The 23,979-nt window shown below is 40.4% G+C and overlaps 1 protein-coding gene across 2 annotated transcripts; it reads right to left on the reverse strand.

The window, feature by feature from the left end:
• Nucleotides 1–1,742: 1,742 nt before the first annotated feature.
• On the reverse strand, nucleotides 1,743–19,112 carry UPF3B (UPF3B regulator of nonsense mediated mRNA decay). Of its 2 annotated transcripts, XM_019667849.1 has the most exons (11): nucleotides 18,624–19,112; nucleotides 17,629–17,735; nucleotides 17,354–17,460; nucleotides 13,410–13,508; nucleotides 10,612–10,722; nucleotides 9,549–9,592; nucleotides 8,897–9,079; nucleotides 8,466–8,504; nucleotides 6,515–6,675; nucleotides 5,808–6,102; nucleotides 1,743–2,739 (listed from the first exon to the last, which is right to left on the reverse strand). In XM_019667849.1, the coding sequence occupies exons 1-11, from the start codon at nucleotides 18,777–18,779 to the stop codon at nucleotides 2,590–2,592; spliced, it is 1,452 nt and encodes a 483-aa protein (XP_019523394.1). In that variant the 5' UTR covers nucleotides 18,780–19,112; the 3' UTR covers nucleotides 1,743–2,589. The 2 variants fall into 2 exon arrangements, with proteins under 2 accessions (XP_019523394.1, XP_019523395.1); XM_019667850.1 differs by lacking the exon at nucleotides 8,466–8,504 and having other exon boundaries at nucleotides 18,624–19,108.
• Nucleotides 19,113–23,979: the final 4,867 nt, after the last annotated feature.

The raw sequence follows: 23,979 nt of genomic DNA on the forward strand, positions 1-23,979 counted from the left end.
ACCAAGGCGTGGGAAGCAACCTTTATTAGTGCCGGCACTGGCTCAGCGGATTCACATCCAGAGGCTGAGCACCCACTCAGGTGGGATTTGGGGTTATATACACCTGAGGTTCCCAGGTTGGCAGTTAAGATTTATTAGGACATGTGGCCACTGTGCCAGTTCCTGACTGGTCCACGGGTGAGGTAGGAACTTGGAAACACTACACGGGGAAGTCTTGATGACCACACAGTCCAGGAATGTCTTTGTCCGAAGCCTGCGTAAATTCCTTGGTGACCACATGGTCTGGGAGGGCCTTTGTCTAGGGCCCACTGCCACAGTACAACCACTGGGCCATGGTTCCTCAAGAACAAGGACTTGAATGGGCCAGCCGAGTGGCTCAGTTGATTAAGAATGTGAGCTCTGAGTTGGTTAAGAGCTCGCTCAAGAGTTTGAGCTCTGAGCAACAGCGGTTCGATGCCCGGCCTGAGCTGAGCAGCCGCTAAGCTGCCAATAGGTAGCAGGATGGCTCAGCTTAAAAATAAATAAATAAAAAAAAAGAATGCGAGCTCTGAGCAACAGAGTTGCCAGTTCGATTCCCACATGGGCCAGTGAGCTGTGCCCAAGCTGAGCTGCCGCTGAGCTGCCAATAGGTGGCAGGATGGCTCAGCTGGTGAGAGCACATGCTCCTAACAAGGTTGCTGGTTCAACTCCCGCATGGGATGGTGGGCTATGCCCACCCACAACTAAGATTGAACACGGCACCTTGAGCTGAGCAGCTGCGAGCTGCCGACAGGCAGCCAGATGGCGACTGGCCTTGGAGCTGAGCTAGCTGGGCCCTTAACAACTAAGATTGAAGGACAACAGCCTGGCTGTTCCCCTTCCCCAATAAAATCTAATAAAATAAAATAAAATAAAATAAAATAAAAAGAACAAGGACTTGTTTGAGTCCTTGACCTCCAGGGCTGGACACAGTCAGTGATTAGTAAATGTTTGCCAAATGAATACATAAATGAGTAGAAGAAATTTAAGGGGGGTGAGAAAGTAGTTTACCGAGTTGGACTGGCAAAGCAAGTAGAATAAAAGAGGGAGATGCTGATGTGAAAACAAGTCTTATGAGGGCTGGCAACAGGCCCCAGGCTGGGTAAGGAGGCAAGTGATGCCAACTCATGAATGATGGTTCCAGAGCGTCACTTCTCCTAAGACCAGCTCTTCTAACCTCTGCCGCCAAATGGGGCTGCATTTCACTAATGACCTCAATACTGCCAAAGACAATGGACACTTCACACTTCTTAACTTCCTTAACCTCTCTGTGGCATGGGACACTGCCAGCTATTTTCCTCAAAATTTTCCCTTCCCTTCTTTTAGTAATCTGTCCACCAATTGAGGACCATTCTCTATCATCTTCGAGGGCTCTTTCTCTTTACCTGCCTCTTGGAATATTGGCTTCTTCAAGCTAAGGAAAACATAAAACAGTGACTTATTACATAAAGGCAAACTGACACCACGTTAGGAGGAGCTGGCAGGATGAGAATTAAGCAGCAGCTCAAGGATGTTGTGCAACATTTTGGTTCTTATGGAACAAGAGTAAGAAACCATGATTTGATCTTGTTGGTGGGAAAAATACAGGCAGAATGCTAGTGAAAGCAGAAACAAATATCATTTGTCCCCTTTCAAAATCCCCAAGAGGTTAATTCAGTATCAAATTTAATTTCTCAAAACTAATAGCTATTTAGTAAAGTTAATAAACACACTTAGCTTCATACTTGAGTGATGTTGATATTTATTGACACCAATGCAAAACAAGCTAAAACTGAAAGTTGCTGTTTAAACAGGAAAAATATTGGTGCAGTTTCCTTCCTGGACAGGGCATGCATTCATATCATGAGACCTAAGATAAAACAAACACTGGATTGTCAAGAACCAAAGTTAAATTTTCCTATTAATATAAAAATTGCTAAAGGCAAAAGGAGATGTCTAAAAATATTCATTATGCCGAGCTCACATAAGCAAACAAAAATCTAAAACTAATTCTAAAATTTTAGGACACAGGATATAGACATGACATGACTATTTAAATCTTGCATCAGTGAGCATTTGATACACCCTTTACTGTACTTGTATTACAAATCCATGCGTGTTGCTTTTACGCTACACAAAGCCAACAGTTATCACCAACAGTGAATCTAACTAGATCTGAACAAAACTTCAGAGTGACTCTGCTCCAATCAAATTAAGAAAATTCAATCCAGGACTAACAAAACCATTTAATTTTAGAGCCAGCTTTCTGGTTTCTTCACTTGTCATACCTAATTAAGTCTTCACTGACATTTTCTACCTGCCAATTGCAATGCAAGTCCTCTCCCTCATCTTTGTCTGACGCTTTAAAGTTAATGTGTAGGAACTGCATAAAAAATGAAATTGTACTTCCAATCTGAACCTGCAATCAGGTTCCTGCTTTGGCGCAAAACATACTCCTCCGCAGTGTACCCTACCAGCACAGGGACCCCTTTCTCTCTCTACTCCTTTGCCCTGAGGCACTTCTGGATTGCTTAATAGATGCTCTTTGGCTGCCTAGATAGTCAGGAGGACACCTCCGGCCATTTGGACTTATCACTCCTCTCCTCCTTCTTTTCTATGGCTAATACCACTTTCCTGCTTTTGTTCTATTGCTGCATCTCCAGACTTGGTGCTGTCATCAGGGGGACAGAGTCGATTTCGGCTTCGAGCTCCTGGTTGGTAAAGCTGCATTGCTGGGCGATCCTAAAATAAAGTGAAATGTTAGTGTTACAACATTGCTATTAAGTGTTTACAGGGAATTTTCAGAGTTATAAGTTATGTATTGATATATACCAAAAACAACTCATACAAGACCAAAAATATGAGGGCACAGTACTTGACAGTGTTGATGGTTAATTTGCTTCTAACTGCCTGCTTCCTTTCCCCTATCTCCAAAGAGCAGCAACCATTTCATAAGTATTATTTTATATGTCTAAGGTAAATTTTTGATAAAACCTACTGCCTAATTTTCTTAATCACCTCAAGACTAACTGAATCAGCTTGATTTTCTTTTTAGTTAGAAATCACAGCCATTGCCTCTCTGTCCTCCCCATCAGTAAATTGACTTTAAAATGCACCACCATATAAAAAAATCTTAGGAGTAACAACAATAACAAAGAGTGCAGTCTTAAATCAAGACCTCCCTGGACTTATGCGCGCAGACCCCATGTAACTTGCCACAAACATGACTGTTTCTTAATTCAGTTATGGCAATGGAACCCCAGCTTGAGACTCTCTATCTAGGTGGCACTTTAGATCTCAGACTCCTAAATAATCTTCAATAAACTCATCATGTAGCTCACAGTTCAGGTAATGTGTTTGGTTTAATGACAATATGATCCTTGAAAACTTAAATGTATAGGCCTTTTTCAGAATTCACAAAAAATTATATAAGACTTCCTTACCCCATCTCCCTGGTGTATGAAAGTTAGCCTCAAAGCATTATTCTCAATTGAATAATTCCAGCAAAATATTTCACTGTTTTCACCAAATGAAATGTTAAAACAGATGAGACTCCTGCATAGTATTTAAAGAAGTGGGTGATAGGGCTCCCGCTGTGCAAAGATAGGACAATTTAAACATCAACAAAGACAATAACTGATAATATAAGTTGGAATACACCAAGCATTTCTAAATCCACGAGTTCTTAAAGATTAAACAAAAAAAAACTCAATGATAACCCCTAGAAGTTGCTGGGACACCAACTCATTACTCTGAATACTGGTAAATAAAGTGTTTATCTTGTCTTTCCTGTGTAAACTGAATTTAAGGCTAACCAAACAGCTGATGAGGGAAATGCCTCTTTACAGAAGAACATCAGATAATAAATACAACAGGAAAGGCAGAATTCGTATATCACCATTTTCCACCTCCCCATGAAATAATTAATCTAAGCAAAATCGTTAGGAGAAAGGCTGATAAAATTTTTTTAATAGATGGATCAGGCTTATAGTACCTGAAACTATTGATCAATTGTTTTTCAACGTTTTATCTTAAAAAAATTTCAATCTGTAGGGCCGGCCAGTGGCGCGTTCGTTAAGAGCTGCCTTGGGACACCAGCTCTGAGCAGCAGGGCCCCGGTTCGGATCCCACATGAGGGCCAGTGACACTGCCCTCTACAGCTAAGATGGTGAGCAGCAGCTCAACCTGGAGCTGGGCTGCCATGAGTCCCCGGCGACGGTGTAGGCTGTAGCCCCTGCTAAAGTGGGCTGCCATAAGCTACCGTGGGCCGGCAGCCAGTGTGAGCGTCCGGCAGCTGGTGTGAGCTGCCAAAAGCCACCGTGAGCGGCCGTCCAGAGGCCGGCGACTGATCTGCCTCACCCGGGAAGAGCACAATGACAATACCAACATGGGCCAGTGAAGCGACGTCCTCCACAACTAGACTGACGAACAAAAGGACAGCAACTTGTCTGTTCCCCTTCCCCCGATTCCCCAGTGCTGTTCCCCTCCCCCAATTCCCCAATAAAATCTTTAAAAAAAAATTTCAATCTATAGAAATGTTGCAAAACTTAAACAATGAATACTTAGCACCTTTTTTAACATTTTGCCACATGTGCTTTTTCTGTCTCTAGTATTTGTGTGAATGTACATTTATGTACACATTATTATTTTTGCAGAAACACTGACAGTAAGTTGCACACATCATGACCCTTCATCCCTAAGTATTTCATCTTGTATATCCTAAGAACTAGGACATCCTATTACACAACCACAATATAACTGCTATTGATCGATCATAACATCACACTCAGAAGACACCCAAACATTATATGCTTCCTGATATGATATACAGGAAGTGCACACCACCATCTATGAAGTGCTCTTGCCAAAAATTGAGCCTAAAAATATATTCAGACCTCTAGGTAAGGTGCTGCCTATTTTTGTGAATACATTTTTTTAAGCCAAGCAAGTGGTGAATTTACTCAAAGAGGATAGTACACTCCCAAAATGCTGGCAGCAGGCAGGCCAGAAGATCAACTGCCTGTGAATACAATTTGACTGACACACAGCCATACTCTCATTTTTTTACATATTGTGTATGCCTGCTTTTCTACAGGGCTTAGTGGTTGTGACTGAGACCATATGGCCCATAAAGCCGAAAATGTTAACCATCTGGCCCTTTATAGAAAAAAATTTGCTGACCCCTTCCCTAGATATAACTATCAGTTTTCAAGGAAATATAGAAGCTAGAGGAACATATTACATGATACCACAGGGATGTAATTAGCCAATATGGACTGTTAGAAGCTCTGTAGAACAAATTGGTTTCTGCAACAAATAAACGTAGGACAAGAAAAGGAGTGAAAATTGTTTATATTAGAAGAGATTTAAGGAAATAGTTCAAGCAAATACAATTTGTGGACCTTGTTTAGAGCCAATAAAAAAGATATAAATGATAAATGGGAAAATCTGAACAGAGTAGGTAGAAGAAAAATACATCCAGGGTTTGCCTGAAAATAATACAGTAGGGGTAGGGATGGGGTAGAACAGAAAGACGGTTGGCCATGAGTTGATAATTGTTGAAGCTGAATGATGGGTGCATTGTATTATTCTGTTCTCTACTCTTGTGTGTGTTTGACATTTCTATAATTTAATAAAAGGACCCAACCAAGACTGAAAAAAAGTTGCAGATAGTTAAAGTTCCTATAATAAAATTTTCTGTAATAAATTTTCCTTTAAAAATTCTATAATAAACAATGAGTCCTTTCCTTTACACTTTGCAGGAAAAGAAAATTCTCATGAAAACAAACAAGTGTAAAGAAATGCCGCACCTTGTTTCTTATGCGATCTCTTTTAACCACTTCCTCTTTCTTTTCAGTTTTTTCTGAGCTGCCCGCTGATTCTGTACTTTCAGTCTTCTTTCCTTTATCCCGAAGTGCTTCTTTCTCTTTTTTCATTTCTTCTTCCTTTCTTTTAAAAGCCTTCTCTTTCTCATAGCGCTCCTTCTGCCTCCGGCGCTCTTCTTCTTGCCGCTTCAGTCTCTCTCTTTCCCGAAGTATGCGCTCTTGATCTCGTTCATAATCCCGTTCCCTCTCCCTGTAGTCTCTGCCACTCTCATCTTCAGGTCTGCATGAAAAACAATCTCAGAATGTACTCTCAAAGATCTTCTAATCACAAATGCAGGAACACTCTGATTCTGACTCGGCCACTGGCAATGAGGCTACACTTTGGGAGCAAAGTAAAAAAATACTAGCATTTTGAAAAACAATAACAAAAAAACAAAAGTCATCCACACAGATTAAGACACTATTAGGTCATCGGGAAAGTCATGACGTATATTTCTATGTTTTCCAATGCAAAAATGTGTCATGACCTTCCCGACGACCCAATAGAATATCTGAAGCCGCTCCTCCTCATTCCCCTGGCCCTGGTAAAACAGCTTATCTTAATTCAGGTATAAGTCCAGGACATAGCAGTAAAACTAGCATCTAGAAGAAACACGTTGAAAACAAACGTAACAGAGCCTTCCCCTACCAACCTCTTCGGCTTTTCCTCTTTAAGTTCACCATCAGAACGTTTGGGCAATGTACAACTTTGCCCACTGGCTCTTTCATCATTTAGATTCTCTTTATCCAATTTCTTGGCTTTTTCTCTTTTGTCCAATTCTTTTTCATCTCCTTTTTCTGGCTTCTTGAGCAGCTTTAAAGAGAACAAGTTTATTTTTATATTAAAGGGTGGGACACTGTCTTCTGAGTCTATCAAAGAAAACAATATATGAAATATTTTTAATTTTGACTGTAGAAGTCCCCTATCTCTGCAGGTATTCAAACTTTCAGGTGAACAACTAGTGCACCAGTGCAGTAATTTACTAAAAGGTTACTATTAATGTGAAAGTGTAATCCACTCAAATGAAGTGGTTCAATCACTTTGTGGCAATAGGATCAAGACTCCTTTGGCTTTAAATGTATCAACCTTTAAGTGAACCAATGTACACTTCTAAGTATGCCTTCTGTAGCAAACGAGCATGTCAATATAACTTGCCACAAATTTAAAATGCCACAAATTTAAAATGCTAAGTAGATCATTACTGTTGGAGTGTTTTTATGTAGTACTTGGTCACCAAAGGAGTGATCTATTGCGAGAATAATATTGCCTTGAACCTGAGAGTAACATACTTATGATGGTAAAATCATATTATCATTAGAGACAAATGAATAGCAAGAATTATTTGGCATTTGATTTAAAAATCCAAATACTTCATACATCAGAACAGTGTGCAGTTCCATCTCTGCTGAGTAGGAACTCTGCTCAATGTCATATATATGACAGAATGCAACTCTAAAATAAAAGTGCTTTATCAAGTTCAAATTTCTAACAAAACAGTTTCTTTTTCACACCACTGCTACAAATCTCTCTCAACCCCCAAGTGTTGGATATTCAGAGAAATTCTTTGGCAAAACAGAAGAATTTCAAATCTCGTAGTGAAGCCATCATACAAAAGTTCGTCTCAGGGTGAAGGCATCATATGAGTCACCAAGCTAAAAGCCAACCACCAAAAGATTTAAGCATGAAGATTTCAGCACACAGACAGCCACTGCAAATGGCGATTACAAACTGGACACTAGGAAGGAGCCAGTGTAAAGAGAGAACACCATGTACAAGTTTCATTGGAAGTGTTCTTATTTCTCTAGTGAACATCTTTGTTAGAAGCCAAGATGTTCATTACTCTAATAAGAACATTAGTGGATATCTCTAGCATAGCTGGCTCTACCTTCTGCCACAAGTCAAGTCACTTGTGGTATGGAAGACAGATTGTTAGAAGGAATTAAGATGGGAGCTTCCCCCACCCTCTGGCCAAGCCCTGTGTCACCAGTAATGAGCCCTGGACAGCCCTGGGGAACCACAAACTGCTGAATTTTGAGGAGGTAAAAGGAGACCCTGCTACCATCTTTGTGAGATTTTTCTCTGAATTTCTCTGAAGTTCCCCAGGAAGTTCTCTGGAGCAAGGGTTGCTCAAGCCATGCCCTCAGAAGGGAAGCGGCAAGGCTGGGATCTTTATATGGGTTTTCCTCTTCCTATGTGCAATACATTATTCAGAATCTGCTGCTCACAGATTCCCAGGTAGATGCAAGAAGATAACGTGGGAATCATGTGAGAGGGGAAAACACATAATGCAGGATATTATCTCTAGTACTTCCACAAGGCAGACAGTTATGAGAGGCAGACAAAAAAGAAGAGAATGAGCTATTTAGGCATGGTTGTCCTCTAACTGTATATTGTTGAAGCTTCTGGGTACACAGCAGAGCATCAGGAAGTCATCTGGGATTTCTTTTAAAGTAGGAATTTAAAATGGCTAGCTTTTAAGAAGACTCAAGTCAGTCTGAAGGGGTTTTCTACGGGAAACACTACCACCACCACCAAAAGGACTTATTAACTAAGACCTGTGTGACATGATACTAGGTGCTCTGTATCATGTACTTGGTCCTTACATTTTTCTGATTCACAGCTTGTAACAGAAACCTGTGTACCTGAAGACAGTGGAAAACAAACAGATGAGGCAATTTCATGTATCAAATATGCAGGAAAAGCTGAATAAAAACTGTAATTCATGCCAGCCAGCCCTAAGCCCTTATTTATGAAGAAATGAGAAATAATTATCCAAAATTTGAACACTTTCAGTGATAAAAATAACAGATCTGTACTGAAGAAATAGGTAAACTGTCCTTTTAAATTATCTTAAAAAATAATACTATTAGTATTATAGGAAAGATTTCTGTTGGTTCATTCCTCCCCCCTACCAAAAAAAATACAGACAAAAACAAACCTGAAAAATTGTATTTACACTGCACAAGATGCATGCATATTTAAAGAAGTAGATACATGCAATTTTCAGCAACATGCAGTCAGTTTATTTTCCTACCTTAATCTTTGGTTCATCCTTTAATTTGTCCCTTTCTGGAACTCTGTCTATCTTCTTTAGCTTTTCTATATCTTTCCTTTTTCGTTTCTCCTCTTCTTTCCATTTTCTCCTCTCCTCTTCTCTTTGTCTTTTTCTTTCTATTTCTCGCCTCCTTCTTTCTTCTCTTTTTTCTTCTCTCATTCTCTAGAAAGAAACATCAACATAAGCCTTCAAACAAAATAATCACCACCACAAACTTAGTCAATCCCAAAGGCATGGTGGGCACCCACTAAACTGGATCTTCTTTCCTTCCTACATTCTACAAAGTGGCATTCTACCTCCTTAACCTCTTCTCCATCCCATTCATAATATGAGAGAGAATAAAGACCAAGGCCTGCTGGTATCAGAGTCTCCCACTGCTGCCTTGCTATATTTCCAGAAGCTTTCAGAAAATCAAGAGAGTGTCTCTGGAACAAGTTAGGGACTCTCTGGATTTGCAGAGTGATTCTTTGGTCCAACAACCACAGAGGAGAGCTCCAATGAGCCAAAACTTTAAAGAATAATGGTAAGAAAAAGCAGCTATTTCTCTTATAGGATCCCAATGCTCTTAAAATGTTCACAGAATGTGAACCAATGAAAGGAAAGTATTGAGGGAAGAAAACAAAAGGTTTACCTGCTTATTTTTCAGGAAGCTCAACAGTGGGGTTGTCTTTTTAGCTACATAAATATAAACAGATTATTAATAATACTTATCAACCCCTAGAAAGGATTTCATTTTCTGACATCACCTGCCAACCGCCCAAGGTGGGAAAAACTATATACCCCTTGAACAGAAAGTTCACAACTACATTATTGGAAAGAAGTTTTACAGTATTCCAATTCTGCAAATATAAAATACCTTTTTAAAATTGAAGAAATACAAAATATAAAACTTTTAAAAAGTGTACTTCATAGTGTTGGTGAGAATTAAGTGCAAAGGACAGTCTCTTGTTTTACAGATGGGAGTATCAATTTGTCCATCTGGGAAGAAACTGGGGGAAGGGGTTAAAAATATCTAATCCTTTTGACCCCATAATTTCACTTCTGGGAGTTTATTCTCAGGAAATTATCAGAGATGGGCTTCTACTATGCATCCATTAATAAAAATCAAGTTTTATAAGGATATTTAATTCATTTTTCAATAGTCTAAACAATGCTATCTAGCCTTATAGCTAGCTGTTGAAAATATACTTCCTTTGGATAAATTTCTAGGAGTGGGCATCCTAAGTCACAGGCTATGCTTGTTTAGAGCTGATACAGTAGTGACAGCTTACTAGTAGAACCAACATCCAAGCCAGAATTTCTCAAGAAGTTTTCAGTTTTGCAGTGACTAAATTCATTTTTTGACATTTCAAATCATTTTCTTAAGGAAAACTAGCTTTTTATTACTAGATAATACCAATTTATCTTCTAACGCTTACCAACCACTTAAGGTGCCACATGAGTCTTCAAACCGTTTGTAATTATGTTACATTTGTGTGATACTCAATAGGTCACAGAGAATTTCCCCTATCTAATCAATGCATGCTCATAATCTTGTGATGCAGGTATTATCATCTGTATTTTACAGAAGAAACAGAGTGTCAGAGAAGTTAGTGCTTTCCCCATGATTACATAGCTAGCAAGTGACAGAAGTGGGAGTCAGACAGGTCTGCTGATAAGAAAGCTGTTACCCTTAATTCCTTTTGCCTACTTACCTATTAATTCTCTATTTTTAGCTTCTATTTCCTCTAGCAGTGTTTCTGGAGTAGATGTCATTTTCTCATTATCTGCAGCATAACTTTCCAAAAATTTTCTATATTCTGGATCTAAATAATTGTTTAAGTAAACAGAAAGTATAGCAGACTTTAAACAAAATAGGAAATTATTATCTAGGATATTTATCAAAGAAGATAATCTTTTACTTTATGGAAGAATAAAAATAAACCTATAGCCACAAGATAGACTATTTAGGGCTTTATTGGTTACTTACTCTCAGAACTGCTATTAGAGAACTAGGAAGGGAGCTGGTACAACATTGTATCAAGGAAAATGAGATACCACACAGGAAGAGAACCTCCAGGGATGACACAGTTTGCTTTTGAAAGTCACTTCTTCTGCTAATCCAGAGTCATGCTTAGGGGGACAACTGTTACAGTTACATGTATATAATTATATATATCATGTATTATACATATATATATATATATATATATATATATGTGTGTGTGTGTGTGTGTATATATATGTATAATATATATAACCAATTACTGTATGGGTGAACCTAACTTTAAGTAGACTCAATGTATGAAAATCAGTAGTTCCAAAAAGATCAGTTAGGGGGATGCCCTAGAATGGCACTGGAGGTGGTACTAATTTCTGGAGTGTTTTCTTGGATGCCCCAGTATCAGACAGGGTAACACATCTGAGTCATTATATTGCTTGTATTTGGAACTTCTATGCAATGTGGAGCATGTCACTTGATCTAGTCTTCCAGGTCTGAATCTATGATATAATCAAAAGCAGCTGTGTGTTGAGTATTTTCTGTGTTCTTTATAAAATACCCATTATAACAGTAAATAATGGAAATCAAACAAGATAATTCTAAAATATCAATCTGATATATTGGGTTGTCAAGATAAGTCATTACGTATTTTGTCTCTGTTTTTCAAAGGTCACTTATTTATATAGAGAACAAAGATCAATCAATGATATATTGCCCGTTTTGTTCAATAACCTTTTGCCATCTTTCAGTGAGCTTCATAATTCCTCATTCATAGAAGGCCCTGTCTTTATTGGCGAAAAACTGAACAAGGTGCTGATTTACAGCCTCATATGAATTGAACGTTATACCACGCAAGGAGTTTTCAAGACAGTGAAATAGTGGAAGTCTGATGGTGCAAGGTCAGGCAAGTATGGTGGGTGTGGCAACACATCCCATTCAAGCTCCAGTGATTTTTGATGAGTGATCAAACGTCTGTGTGGTCTCGCGTTGTTGCGATGGAACACGACTCTTACAATTAACAAGCTCTGGACAGTTCTGGATGATGGATTCGTTCAAACTGTCCAATTGCCGACAGTACACATTCAAATAGATTGTTTGGTTCCTTGGTAGGAGCTTGAAAAACACAGCACCTTTAAAATCCCACCACACTGAAAGCATAACCTTACTCTGATGAATGTCTGCTTTGGATGTCGTTTGAGGCAACTCATCACGTCGGGACCAAGGCGGTTTGCACACCACATTGTTGTAAACAATCCACTTATCATCACCAGTTATCAGTCGCTTCAAAAACGGATTGTTTTCCTCACATTTAATGAGCATATTGTGCTGTCAAATGAACTTCTTTGAGTTCATGCGGAACCCAAATATCGAGCTTGCTTACGTATCCCAGCTTCTTCAGGTGGCCGTGAATGCTTGAATGATGGGTATTCAATATTTCTGCAATCTCTCATGTCGTGGAACGTGGGTTTGACTTGATCAATGCCTTTATTTTGTTGTCATCAACCTTGGTGGGCCTCCCTGAATGAGGAGTGTCATTGAGATCAAAATCACCAGCACGGGCTTCCGTGAACCATTTTTTGGCACTGACGTTCTTGTAGAGCATTTTCACCATAAACTTTATGCAACTTTTAACAAGCTTGACATGCGTTCTTCCCTTCATGAAAGTAAAACAGTAAAATATGGCAAAAATGCAGTTTGGTCTTCTATCTTCAACTTGTTGTAAAATCTCCAAAACTCAACCAAATCGCTCAATTTTTTTTTAGAATGAAGCTAGAACTGTCAGCTGTCAAGTGCCATAGCAATAAATAGATGTGAATGACTCTAGTACTTCCAAAAATGAACGAGTGCCATCTTTTGCAAACATGAGTCATGACTTTTCCGACAACCCAATAGAATATTGCAGCTAAGCCCTTATTCAGCATAAGTTACAGAGATATCAAAATCTGGATCCAGGTTGCCTTAAGTGGCAACTATTCCAGTTTTTTAAGTCCTGTATTTTGCTTCAATGTAACTACTATGTATGCAGTTAACTGCATATTTAAAGCCTAGAAAATAGGACTGCCACTTCAGTTACTTTGTATTAAGTTACTTGAGTACATAAAAATGTACATCACAGCTTTCAATGAGAAATCTTCCTTCTTATAAAAATGGAAACCAAGTCAAATATTCATAAAAATGGTAAGAGGCCTCAAGGAGTTGTACTTTGAAACATCTCATTTTTCCCCATTGTCTTTTAATCAACAAACTTAAGGTCATTTACTACTCAATAGTCAACAATGTATTGCTTATGGTGGAGGAATGAAATTCCACTAGCCAAAAAGAGTAGAAACTATAGGGAAGCCACCTCCATTCTAACAATTAAGCAAAGTTTTCATCAATGAATTATATTTCTTATTAACTTCACCCCATATGTTCTCTTATTTAAAAGATTGGAGTTCAATTAATTCCCACAAATGTAATATTTTTTAAAACCCAAGGCAGTAGCATTACATAACTAGAGCTATACTGTACCATCATCGATAGTCCCAACTTTGGTATCTCTTTTCTTAGTCTTCTTTTTTGCAGCTTTCTGAAAAGGTGCAAATTCTACTATAGCAGGATATTCCTGACCTGTTTAGAAAAAATATATCACATTTGCTATAACAAAGAAAATGTCAACTGGATACAAGAGTTAAAGTCACCACTTTCTAGGCCTCCTTTGATGGCAGTCATCTGAGAAAGGTCTCCCAACAGGCATCAATCACACTGGCACAACTAATATCAATGTGCTATCAAAGGAGCCCCAAATTGATACTTATCATGAAAAGATGTGGCAGGGAAGTAAAACATTCATTTAAATTCCACTTCTAAAGTGTGGTATTTTGATATGTGGGGGGAAAATCTACTGGCTAATTTTCATTTAAAAATACATCAGAAATCTCTAGACAAAGCAAACCTATAGAGATAGATTAAGTGGTTGTTTAGAACTCGGGAGTAGTGGTGGGGAAAATGAAGACTGGCAACTAATGGGTATGGGGTTTTTCATTAGAGTGATGAACATGTTCTAAAATTAGATCGTGGTGACAGCTGCATAACTGAATACACTAAAAAACACTGAACTGTAGGGCCGGCCGAGTGGTGCGATGGTTAAGAACTGGCTTGGGATGCCAGAGGGCTCCGGTTCGGATCCCACATATGAGGGCCAGTGACACTGCCCTCTACAGCTACGAAGCTGAACAAGAGCTCAACCTGGAGCTGGGCTGCTGGGAGTCGCCGGCGACGGCATAGGCTGCAGCCCCTGTGGCAGTGGGTTGCCATGGGCTACTGTATGTAGCCAGCAGCCAGCGTGAGCGGCCAGCAGCCGCAGTGAGTGGCCGTCCAGAAGCCGGCGACTGATGTGCCTCACCTGGGAAGAGCGCAATGATGGTGCCAACTTGGGCCAGTGAAGCAACGTCCTCCACAACTAGACTGAAGAACAAAACGACAGCAACTTGTCTGTTCCCCTTCCCCCAATTCCCCAGCACTGTTCCCACACCCCCAATTCCCCAATAAAAATCTTTAAAAAAAACCCCACAAAAACAATAACACTGAACTGTACACTTATAAAGGGTGAATTTTATGGTCTGTGAATTATATTGCAATGAAGCTGTTATTTAAAAAATACACCACGACACCAAAAGCACAGGCAACAAAAGTAAAAATAGATAAATTGGACATCAAAATTAAAAACTGTGCATTTAAGGACACAATCTATATAGTGAAAAGGCAAACTATGGAATAGGAGAAAATATTTACAAATTATACATCTGATAAGGGGTCAAAAGACAGAACATATAAAGAATTCCTACGACTCAACAACAAGAAAAACCCCACAAATAACCCTATTAAAAAATGTTCAAAGCACTTGAATCAACATTTCCCCAAAGATGATATACAAATGGCCGAAAAGCATATGAAAAGATGCTCATATGCTCAAGCATATGAAAACATTAAAATATTACTTTACTAATCAGTAGAGAAATACAAATCTACAAAGAGCTATCACCTCACACCCATTAGAATGGTTAATATTAAAGGGAAAAAAACCAGAAAATAATGTGTTGGTGAGAATCTGGAGAAATGAGAACACTTGTGTATTACTGGTGGGAATGTAAAACGGTGCAGCTTCTATGGAAAACAGCATGATGGTTCCTCAAAAAATTTAAAATAGAATTACTATATGACCTAGCAATTCCATTTTTGGGTATATATTCAACAGAAGTGAAAGCAAAGACTTCAACATTTGTACACCCACATTCATAGAGCATTATTAACAATAGCTAAGAGTAGGTAGAAGGAACCCAAATGTCCCTTGACAGGTGAATGGATAAACAAAATGTATTATATACAATGGAATATTACTCAGACTTAAAAGGGAATGAAATTATGACTCATGCTACAACATGGAAACCTTGAGGACATTATGCTAAGTTGAAATAAACCAGTCCCAAAAAGTAAAATATTTTATAATTCCACTTATATGAGAGGTACCTAAAATGGTCCACTTCTAGGTCAACAGAGAGATAGAATGATAGTTGCCAGGGGCTGAGGGAAAGGGAATGGGAAGTTAATTGGTATAGTTTTGGTCTTCAAAGAAGGAAGATTGGTTGCACAACAATGTGAATGTCCTCAATACAACTGAACTGTACACTTAAAAATGGTTAAGATGGTAAATTTTATTTCTGTGTATTTTATCACAATTTTTAAAAATGCAAATAAAAATAAAGGAATTAGGTAATGCTATAACATGGATGAACCTTGAAAACATGGCTAAGTAAAAGAAGCCATTCACAAAAGGCTACATATTGTAAGATTCTGTTTACATAAAATGTCCAGAATAGGGAAATCCATTAGATTAGTGGTTGCCTGGAGTGGGGGTTGGGGGAGAGGGAAGAATGAGAGATAGCTGCTAAGATATAGGATTCTTTTTGGGGTTATGAAAACATTCTGGATTTACATACTGGTGATGGTTATAAGGCTTTGTGAATATACTAAAAACCACTGAATTTTAAGGTATGTAAGTTATAGCTCAATTTAAAAAAAAGTGACTACTGGAAAAAAAATATACAAGGTCCCTCCCATAGGAGAATGGCACACAAGGTGTAAAGACCATTGACATGTAGACATAAACCAGATTAAAGTAAGTAGAATTGACCAGAAGGCATCACAAAGCAGTCATGGAGGAAACATGATAATAAATGATATGTTTGAAAAGGAATAGATAAACTGGACCAAAGTAGAGGGAAATTGTGGAAGATAGGCTGAAGAAAACAGAAGTGAGACCTGACTATGGAGCACCCTGAGAGATTACCAGGCTAAGAAGTTTGGACTTTTTCACAATTAAAATCTTAAATCACTATTTCCAAAAAGATTAATTTCATGGCAGTTAACAGACTGAATTATACAGAAATGGAAAAAATGGAAAATCCTATAAGTTTAGAGACAGTGGTTGTCTAAGCATTAGGTGACAATGACAAAGTATGAAACTATTAGTAATACTAGATGAATAAGACATTCAAAAACAAGTTTAAAAGATTCATCAATTGTTTAAATGTAAGGGATAAAAAGGAGGAAAGAGTTAAACACAACTCTGAGATTTTCAGACTAAGTCACTGGGAAACCATTGATATCTACTGGGATAAAGTTGCTGGCGTGGAGAAGTAGCTAGTTTGTGGGGATTAATTAAAGTTGGACAGTGGCAATCCTACTTTTACAGGCATATTCCCTGACGAAGTTTTCATTTTCACTAACTTTGAAGTAATATTGAAAAAACAAAACTCAACAAAAAGACACATCATTCATTATGATTGCAAAGCCAAAGAAAAGTAGCAAATGGCAGTTAGGACATTCTCTGGCTAAATGTTGCAAGCAGTAGAAAATTAAAAAAAAAAGAGTTAAGGCAGAAGTTTTTCTTCCCTCTAGACTCCTGGATACAAAGTCGGAGATCATCAAGCTTGATGTTTTAATTACATACAATTTAGAATGTTAAACAGTATTCAAGCATAGAACTATTGGCTTAAATGGTTTGAATTAAATAAATAAATGTTGGTCCTTGAAGCAAGACAAGTAAATGTTTAAAGCTTGCCATACAAGTTCAAAGAGTACTTATGAGTATTACTGCTGAAACTGGTAAATTAGTCAAAACAACAGATTTTCTAATTCAGGGCAAAACATTTGTCATAGGAGAAAACTGGCAGTTTCATTCAGTTGATCAAACCACAGAAATAACAAGTTAATAAAAATACCAGAGGACTGTGAAAAGTCACATATCTATGTATAAGATTATAATAGGTTTGTCAATTTGTAAGTCTTTAAATGCTGCACATTTTATCACTCAGGATTTTGGAAAAGCTATCAAGGCACTGAGAAAACACCGTGATACAGATATTGTCTTAAACACAAATGACAAAGAAACTCTTTCAGTTACTAGGACTCACCTTTATTGTCAAGGAATACATAACCATCAAAGCGATCCCTGAACAAAATAATGTCCTCTTGGTTTTTAAAGTTGATGTATGCTCTGGCATACATATGAGGATACAGACTGCAGAGAGGAAAGCAATTATGTAAATATGCTTGCAGGTGTCTAGCTGAATTGTAAGAATGCACATATTAAAGAAACAGGCTCAAAAATCAAATGGAAAACAGGATAAAGAAGAATGGAAGAAACCTTTCTCATTTATCCCCCCCTTTATTTATTTATTTATTTTACCTAGTATCATTAGAAAAAAACTCAAAATAATCATGCTCCGGCATAGGCTGAAGATGTTCCTGAAGCTGTTCCTTGGTCAAAGTGGGAGGTAATCTCCGAATTACCACCTTCAGAAATGAATAAGTAAAATAAAATTAGTACAAATCAATTTTCAGTCATACCTGAATGAATCACTATCCCTGAAGAAAGCTGTGCTTTAAAAGACAAGATCATTTATAAAAACCCAGGAGAAAAGTCTTCTAATGTTCAGAATTGATCAAACATATAGTAACACAGTTTTTAAAAACTCTTAGAAATGAGAACTGTCTGGAGCAAGGCAAGTCTCAGGTTCTGTTAACCTGAAGCCCCGCAGTTTACTAGGTTTCTGCATCATTTTATAGCACCCCTTTTCCAATAGATGTCGTGGTAAGAAATTAGTAGGCCAACCCTGGTCTGTAAGTGCCACGAACTCTTGATTTATTAATATTTCCCTACCACATCCAACATCCTAAAACAAAACCCTTCCTCATTCATCATATAGAATTCAAAACTCTAAGGAATATCCCAAATTCCCTCATTGTTCCCAAAATAAGATGCACCCGATTTGCCCCCCAGACAATTAATTCCACCATACGCCCTCAACTTGCCTCCATTAATACTCCTATCACAAACTACTCCCACCCCTGATAGCCCCTTCACTATTTAATAATTCCCCTCAACTGTTTCAAGTCTTCATTTTCTGTATTATTGCTCCCCACCCCTCTCATTATCTCACAGTTCTGACCTAAACCCTTCTCATCTGGGAATCCCCTTTCCCTCACTCCCACCCCGGGGCTTGGCCGGGAGGGGCTCCATCCATTTCGGTCGAGAAATTAAGACAGGGTGATGGTATTTTCACAAAGGTGAAGAAACAGAAGTGTCGACTGGAAGAGGAAGGGGGCAACCCCATCCCTAACCATCCTCCATGGGCGGCGAACGCATCCCGCCCTCTCACGGGCCAACGGCGGGCCAGGCACCTTGCTCAGCGCCTCTCTCTTCTCCTTGTTCCGATCCTGCTTATCTTCCACTTTGGTGCTGTCCCCCGAAGCCCCACCGCTGCTGCCTGTGGCTCCCGTGGGGGTCAAGAGAGTTACTCGCTTCTCCTTAGGCCTATGCTCCTTCTCTTCCTTCATGGCCACGGCTTTGCTCCTCACAGTCGAAGCTCAGCCCAAACGCCCCTAAGCAGAGCAGCTAACGACTCCCGGCCCACCCCCCGGCATGACTCCGCCCCCACCAAACGCCTCTAGTGATAAGCCGGCCCTGCGTTCCATTGGGCCTCGTCAGGATCTCGCGAGACTACAAGGCACCCAGCTTCCTCGGAAGAAGAGGTTTTAACACCTGGTCTTAAATTCACCGGGCCGAATCCGCGCGCCGCCCAATCCCCTGGCGACTCAGACTCCCCTGGGGCCGCTCTCAACACGTCATTAGCAACTCCTCCATCTTGACTAGAAGCTCTCTTTCCTGGACTGCAAATCCCGGCATGCAAAGCTTCTGACTGGGCGTTCTGGAACATTAGAAGTTTTAGGAATACTTCAATATTGAACGTTTTGTTTTTCTCAGATCAAAAGATAGGTTCTGCATGCTGTCCTTCATATCGCGTTTCTCAGATAAACCCGATGTTATCCAAAGTGTACCTCACTAGGGGAAACGATTTGTGTTTTCTATCATTGATTCTGAGGGGAAGCAGAGATTGCCAACCTAAAATGTCTTTTGGGATATTGATTATTTTAAGCTGGTTAATTTTTAATAAAGAGGCTCAGGCAGAAACTTTCACCTTCTGCCTCTCTGTTCCAACAGAGTCTGAGTTCTAAGATTTGTGCATGAGAAGCCACAAGCCTAGAGAACACACCAGGTGGCTGGGTGCAAGACAGGTTTATTGAGACGTACAGACTCGGGAGAGTCTCCAGCGGCGGCCAGCCAGAGGAGTAGCATTGGGCACACAGGCAGAGAAGCAAAGTTATATAGGTCCAGCAAAACAAAGAGCATTCTGTGGGAGAAATCATCTGGCAGGCCCTGGAGATCTGCTCTCATGCAGCAGCATTCCCATGGAGCCGGGAGACCTTGATTACCTGCTAGCTTATCTGCCTGTGGGCAGGTCCCTACATCCCGCCCTCTCATCATAGCTCCCAGATTCTTGCCGGTTAAAGATGTATATTGTAACCAGACACCACCACAACAATACAAGCAAAGGAGAAACAGTAACAGGCCCAAGGAGGAAAGCAACAATATCTCAAAATGTGAGCAGCCAGGAGGGGTGAGTGAGGTTAACCAATCAGAAAAGGGGTCATGCATAGGGAGCCCTGCTTTATCGTGGGCCCCAGGTTGTCAGTAGTGATATGGGAGGGGTTTTAAAGACAAAGGTTGGGGATATTACTAATCTATTCTATACCAATACTCTGTGGGGCTAAGATCCCCAACCACCAAGGCCTGGTTTGCCAGTGCCTTGGTGAACAGACCGTGTGTGTTCCCATGGGTAAGTCTTGTGGCAGCTGCAAGAGGAGGTTGCTTTTGGTGCCTCACTAGGGCATGAGACTGTGTAGCCCAGTCCCTTGAATTTGGAGGACCTGGTAGGGCCCAGCTGTCAGGAGAGCATATGAGCTGGGCCTTTCTCTTCCAGGGGAGTAATTGATGGTCCTAAGGCTTGATTTCCAGGTGGGGTATTTAACTTTGCATGAGCTGGGACCCCCTTCTTAACCAGTCTATATAATGGCCTAAGGATTTGACCAAGTAGGAGATGAAGGGTCGCCCAGGAGGCCCAAAAAAGACTGTAACTGGGGAAAAGATGTGGGGACGGGGAAAAATCCGTGTTTTGTCAATAATTGCTTCTGGCATGACTTTTGTCTTACCTGCCCACATAACACCTAAGAATTTGACAGAGAACCCAGGCCCTTGCACTTTGGTACAGTTCACTGCCCATCCTCGTTGATCCAGGTGGGGAATCAGCATTCCAGCTGCTTGCTCTAGATCTGAAAGAGACTCACAGGTTAGCATTATGTCATCTATTAGGTTGTCAGAAAAGTCATGGCCTATTTTTTCTATGTTTTTTATTGCAAAAATGTGTCATGACTTTTCAAACAAAACAATTTATAGTGAAACAGCTGCACTGAGACAGGCTTTGGCCAGAGCTGAACATCACTTGCCATGACACCACGGCAGATAATGGGACTGTGTAGGTAGCCTTGGAGGAGGACAGTAAACATCCGTTGTTGCTCTTTCCATGTGAAGGCAAATTGGTCTTGACTAGCTATACTGAAAAAAAGCATTAGCCAGATCTATGAGAAAATGGTATGTTCCCAGGACTTGTCCAATGTCATATAGGAGGGAAGCGACATTAGGTACAGCTGCATATGGGGGTGGGGGTGGGGGTTACCTTATTCAATTCCTGATAATCTACAGTCATCCTCTAAGTGCCATCTGGTTTTCACATGGGCCACACAGGGCTGTTGAAGGCACTGGGGGTTGGGTGAACAATGCCCACTTTTGTCAACTCCTGTATAGTTTTGGGTTATTTCTTCTTCCCCCCAGGAGGCGATTGCTATGGTATTCACTATGCAATGAAGGGATGCAAGTTGCACCAGAGACCATTTGGCATGTCCCGAGGTGATTGTCTTCACCACACTGCATCACAGTCTGAATGCCCCTGATGTGTAAAGTGTAAGGCCTGCCAGAATGTCCATGCTCAAGATGTATTTGAGTATGGGTGAGATATGAACTGCATATCATTTAGAGGGGAGTCGACCAATTTGTAGAACTAACGGTGTTTGTTTAGCCCTAATAGTGCTTCCTTCATAGCCATCTATAGCTAGAACAATGCCCTGGAAATGGTTGGGGTTGCCATATATCAAAGTGCATTCAGCTCAGGTATCAACAAGAGCTAAAACCTTCTCTTCATTCTTTGGAGACCAGTGTATGGTCAGTTCTACATGAAACCTCTGGTTCCCGGTGTACACCCTGACCTGGGGTCTGGGGCCTTGACCTTCATCCTATGGCAGGGGGTATGGCGCCTCCATCTCTCCTCCATAGGTGGTGTCATGGGCTGAGTTTCCCCGTTCTCCTGCAGGAGACCGTCTTTGGGTTGTGTTTTGCAGAAACATTTCTCTTTGGGTAGCTTCTGCCACAGTTTACTAAAGACTGCATTTGGTTGTCAATTTATTCCAGGGTGACCCTGCTTGGTGCAGGTCATATCATAGTTCCTTATGGGTGACACAAACAACCCCCTTCCTTTCTCATCTGTTGGGCCTTCCTGATCTCCCCCAGTGGCGTGCTCTTTCAGTTTCTCTTAGGTCCGCTGCTGCTTGTGGCAACAAGGGAGATTGCCTGCACTACCAGGGGACTCAAGATGGAAACCAAGGTACCACACTTGGTTAGGGGCCGACTGTAAAATGACATCCTTGATCCCTGCTGTAAGAAATTCATTATCTGGCCCTGTGAAATTCTAAGAATAGATAGCATGTAATTCTTCCGTAGTCTGCCATCTAGTGAGTTGCATGGGTATGTCTCCTTGTTGGGCTAGGCTGCCTTCCATGCAGCAATTAATGCCAGGAGTGAAATTGTCTCCTCATTGTTGGCCGCATAAAGCTGCTGCCTCAGCGAGGGGTGGCTCGTGACTGATGCAAGCTTACTCATCTCAGTCCCATTCAGAAATACTTCTTCTGCCCCATTTTTCCAATAACCGGAGCTGCCATTCCCACAGATGTTTTCTAGGTTTCTGTCTGAAGTGATTGCTTAGCTCCACCAATTCAGCAACAGTATACTCTCTCATAGAGGTAAATAGCTTCCTCTTGGGTGCTGGCAAATTGGCAGGCTCAGCTCCCTGTGGCCAGCCCTGTTCTGTTTTACATTTTTGCTGCAGAATTGGATGAGCTTGCAGCACTGGGCATGTGCATTGCACATCCAGTACATCCCTTTTTATTACATCCTCCCACGTGTTCTCTTCATCATCCAAAGAGGTGGCTAAGGGATCCCAGGTCTTGGGATCCCAGTTGGGGTGGATGAGAAGCCAGCAGATCCAGGCCATGGCCACCACCACAGTGCAGTCAGCTTTCCTCCTCTCTATGCGCAGGTCCTTGGCTAGAGTGTTAAGTAATTGCTCCATCCCGGTTGGCGTTTTTGGGGCATCTCCATAGTCACACAGTGGCACCCACCCATCGACTATGAATGTCACAGCCATCCACACAGAGGTGCTGGGCCATCCCGGGATTTCCCCCATGGAACTCCTCTTTCCCCATGTCCACAGAGCCAAGCGTGTTTCTGGGTTCTTGGCTGGATCGTCGATTACTTAACACATTGTCCTTCAATTCTAATACTTGGCTCCTCCAAGTTGTTCTAAGACCTCTGCCTGAGAAGCCACAGGGCCAAAGAACACCCTAGGTGGCTGAGTGAAAGACAGGTTTATCGAGACTTACAGATGGGGGAAAGTCTCTGGTGGTGGCAGCCAGCCAGAGGGGTAGCATTCCACACATCATTAAAGATGGCCCAGCAAACATGTATTTATATAAAGCTGATATTGATGGGGTTAAAACAAATGTTTTAATATAGCATTACCCAGGGGTGCGGGGGCAAAGAGACCCCCTGCTAGTCCTTCTATATTAAATGGCCCCAGATAAGTACTAGGTACTGAGAGTGAAAATAAATTTTCTTTTTCTTTTTTTGAATTTTTAAAAATTAGTTTCAGTGTACAAAGCAACGTAATAATTAGACATTTAAACCCCTCATAAAGTGATAACCCACACCCCAAGCTACTACCTCTCTGGCATGTTATATAGCTGTTACAATACCATTGACTATTTTCCCTATGTTGTACTCACATCCTGTGACTATATACACCTATATATTTAGTTATAGTTGACATTCAATATTATTCTACTTCAGCTCTTCAGGTGTACAGTGCATTGTCAGGCATCTACACAGTCTATGACGCAATCCCCCTGATAAGTCCAGTGCCCATCTAGCACCTTACGTAATCTTTAGAACATTGTTGATTATATTCCCCAAACTGCATTAACTTTCAATTTGTATTTCTTATTACCTTCACCTTTTTCACCTTGTTCCCAACCCCATTCCTATCTATTGCCTTGATATATCTAGTACTTATCTGTCACCATACATAGTTATTACAATATTATTGACTATATTCCTTATGCTATACCGTACATTCCCATGACTACCGTGTAACAACCAATTTGTACTTCTTTTTTTAAAAAATATTTTTATTGGGGAATTGGGTGATGGGAACAATGCTGGGGAATTGGGGGAAGGGGAACAGACAAGTTGCTGTCGTTTTGTTCTTCAGTCTAGTTGTGGAGGACATTGCTTCACTGGCCCAAGTTGGCA

Source organism: Hipposideros armiger, unplaced genomic scaffold, assembly GCF_001890085.2.
Source record: "Hipposideros armiger isolate ML-2016 unplaced genomic scaffold, ASM189008v1 scaffold_508, whole genome shotgun sequence".
NCBI lineage: Eukaryota > Metazoa > Chordata > Mammalia > Chiroptera > Hipposideridae > Hipposideros > Hipposideros armiger.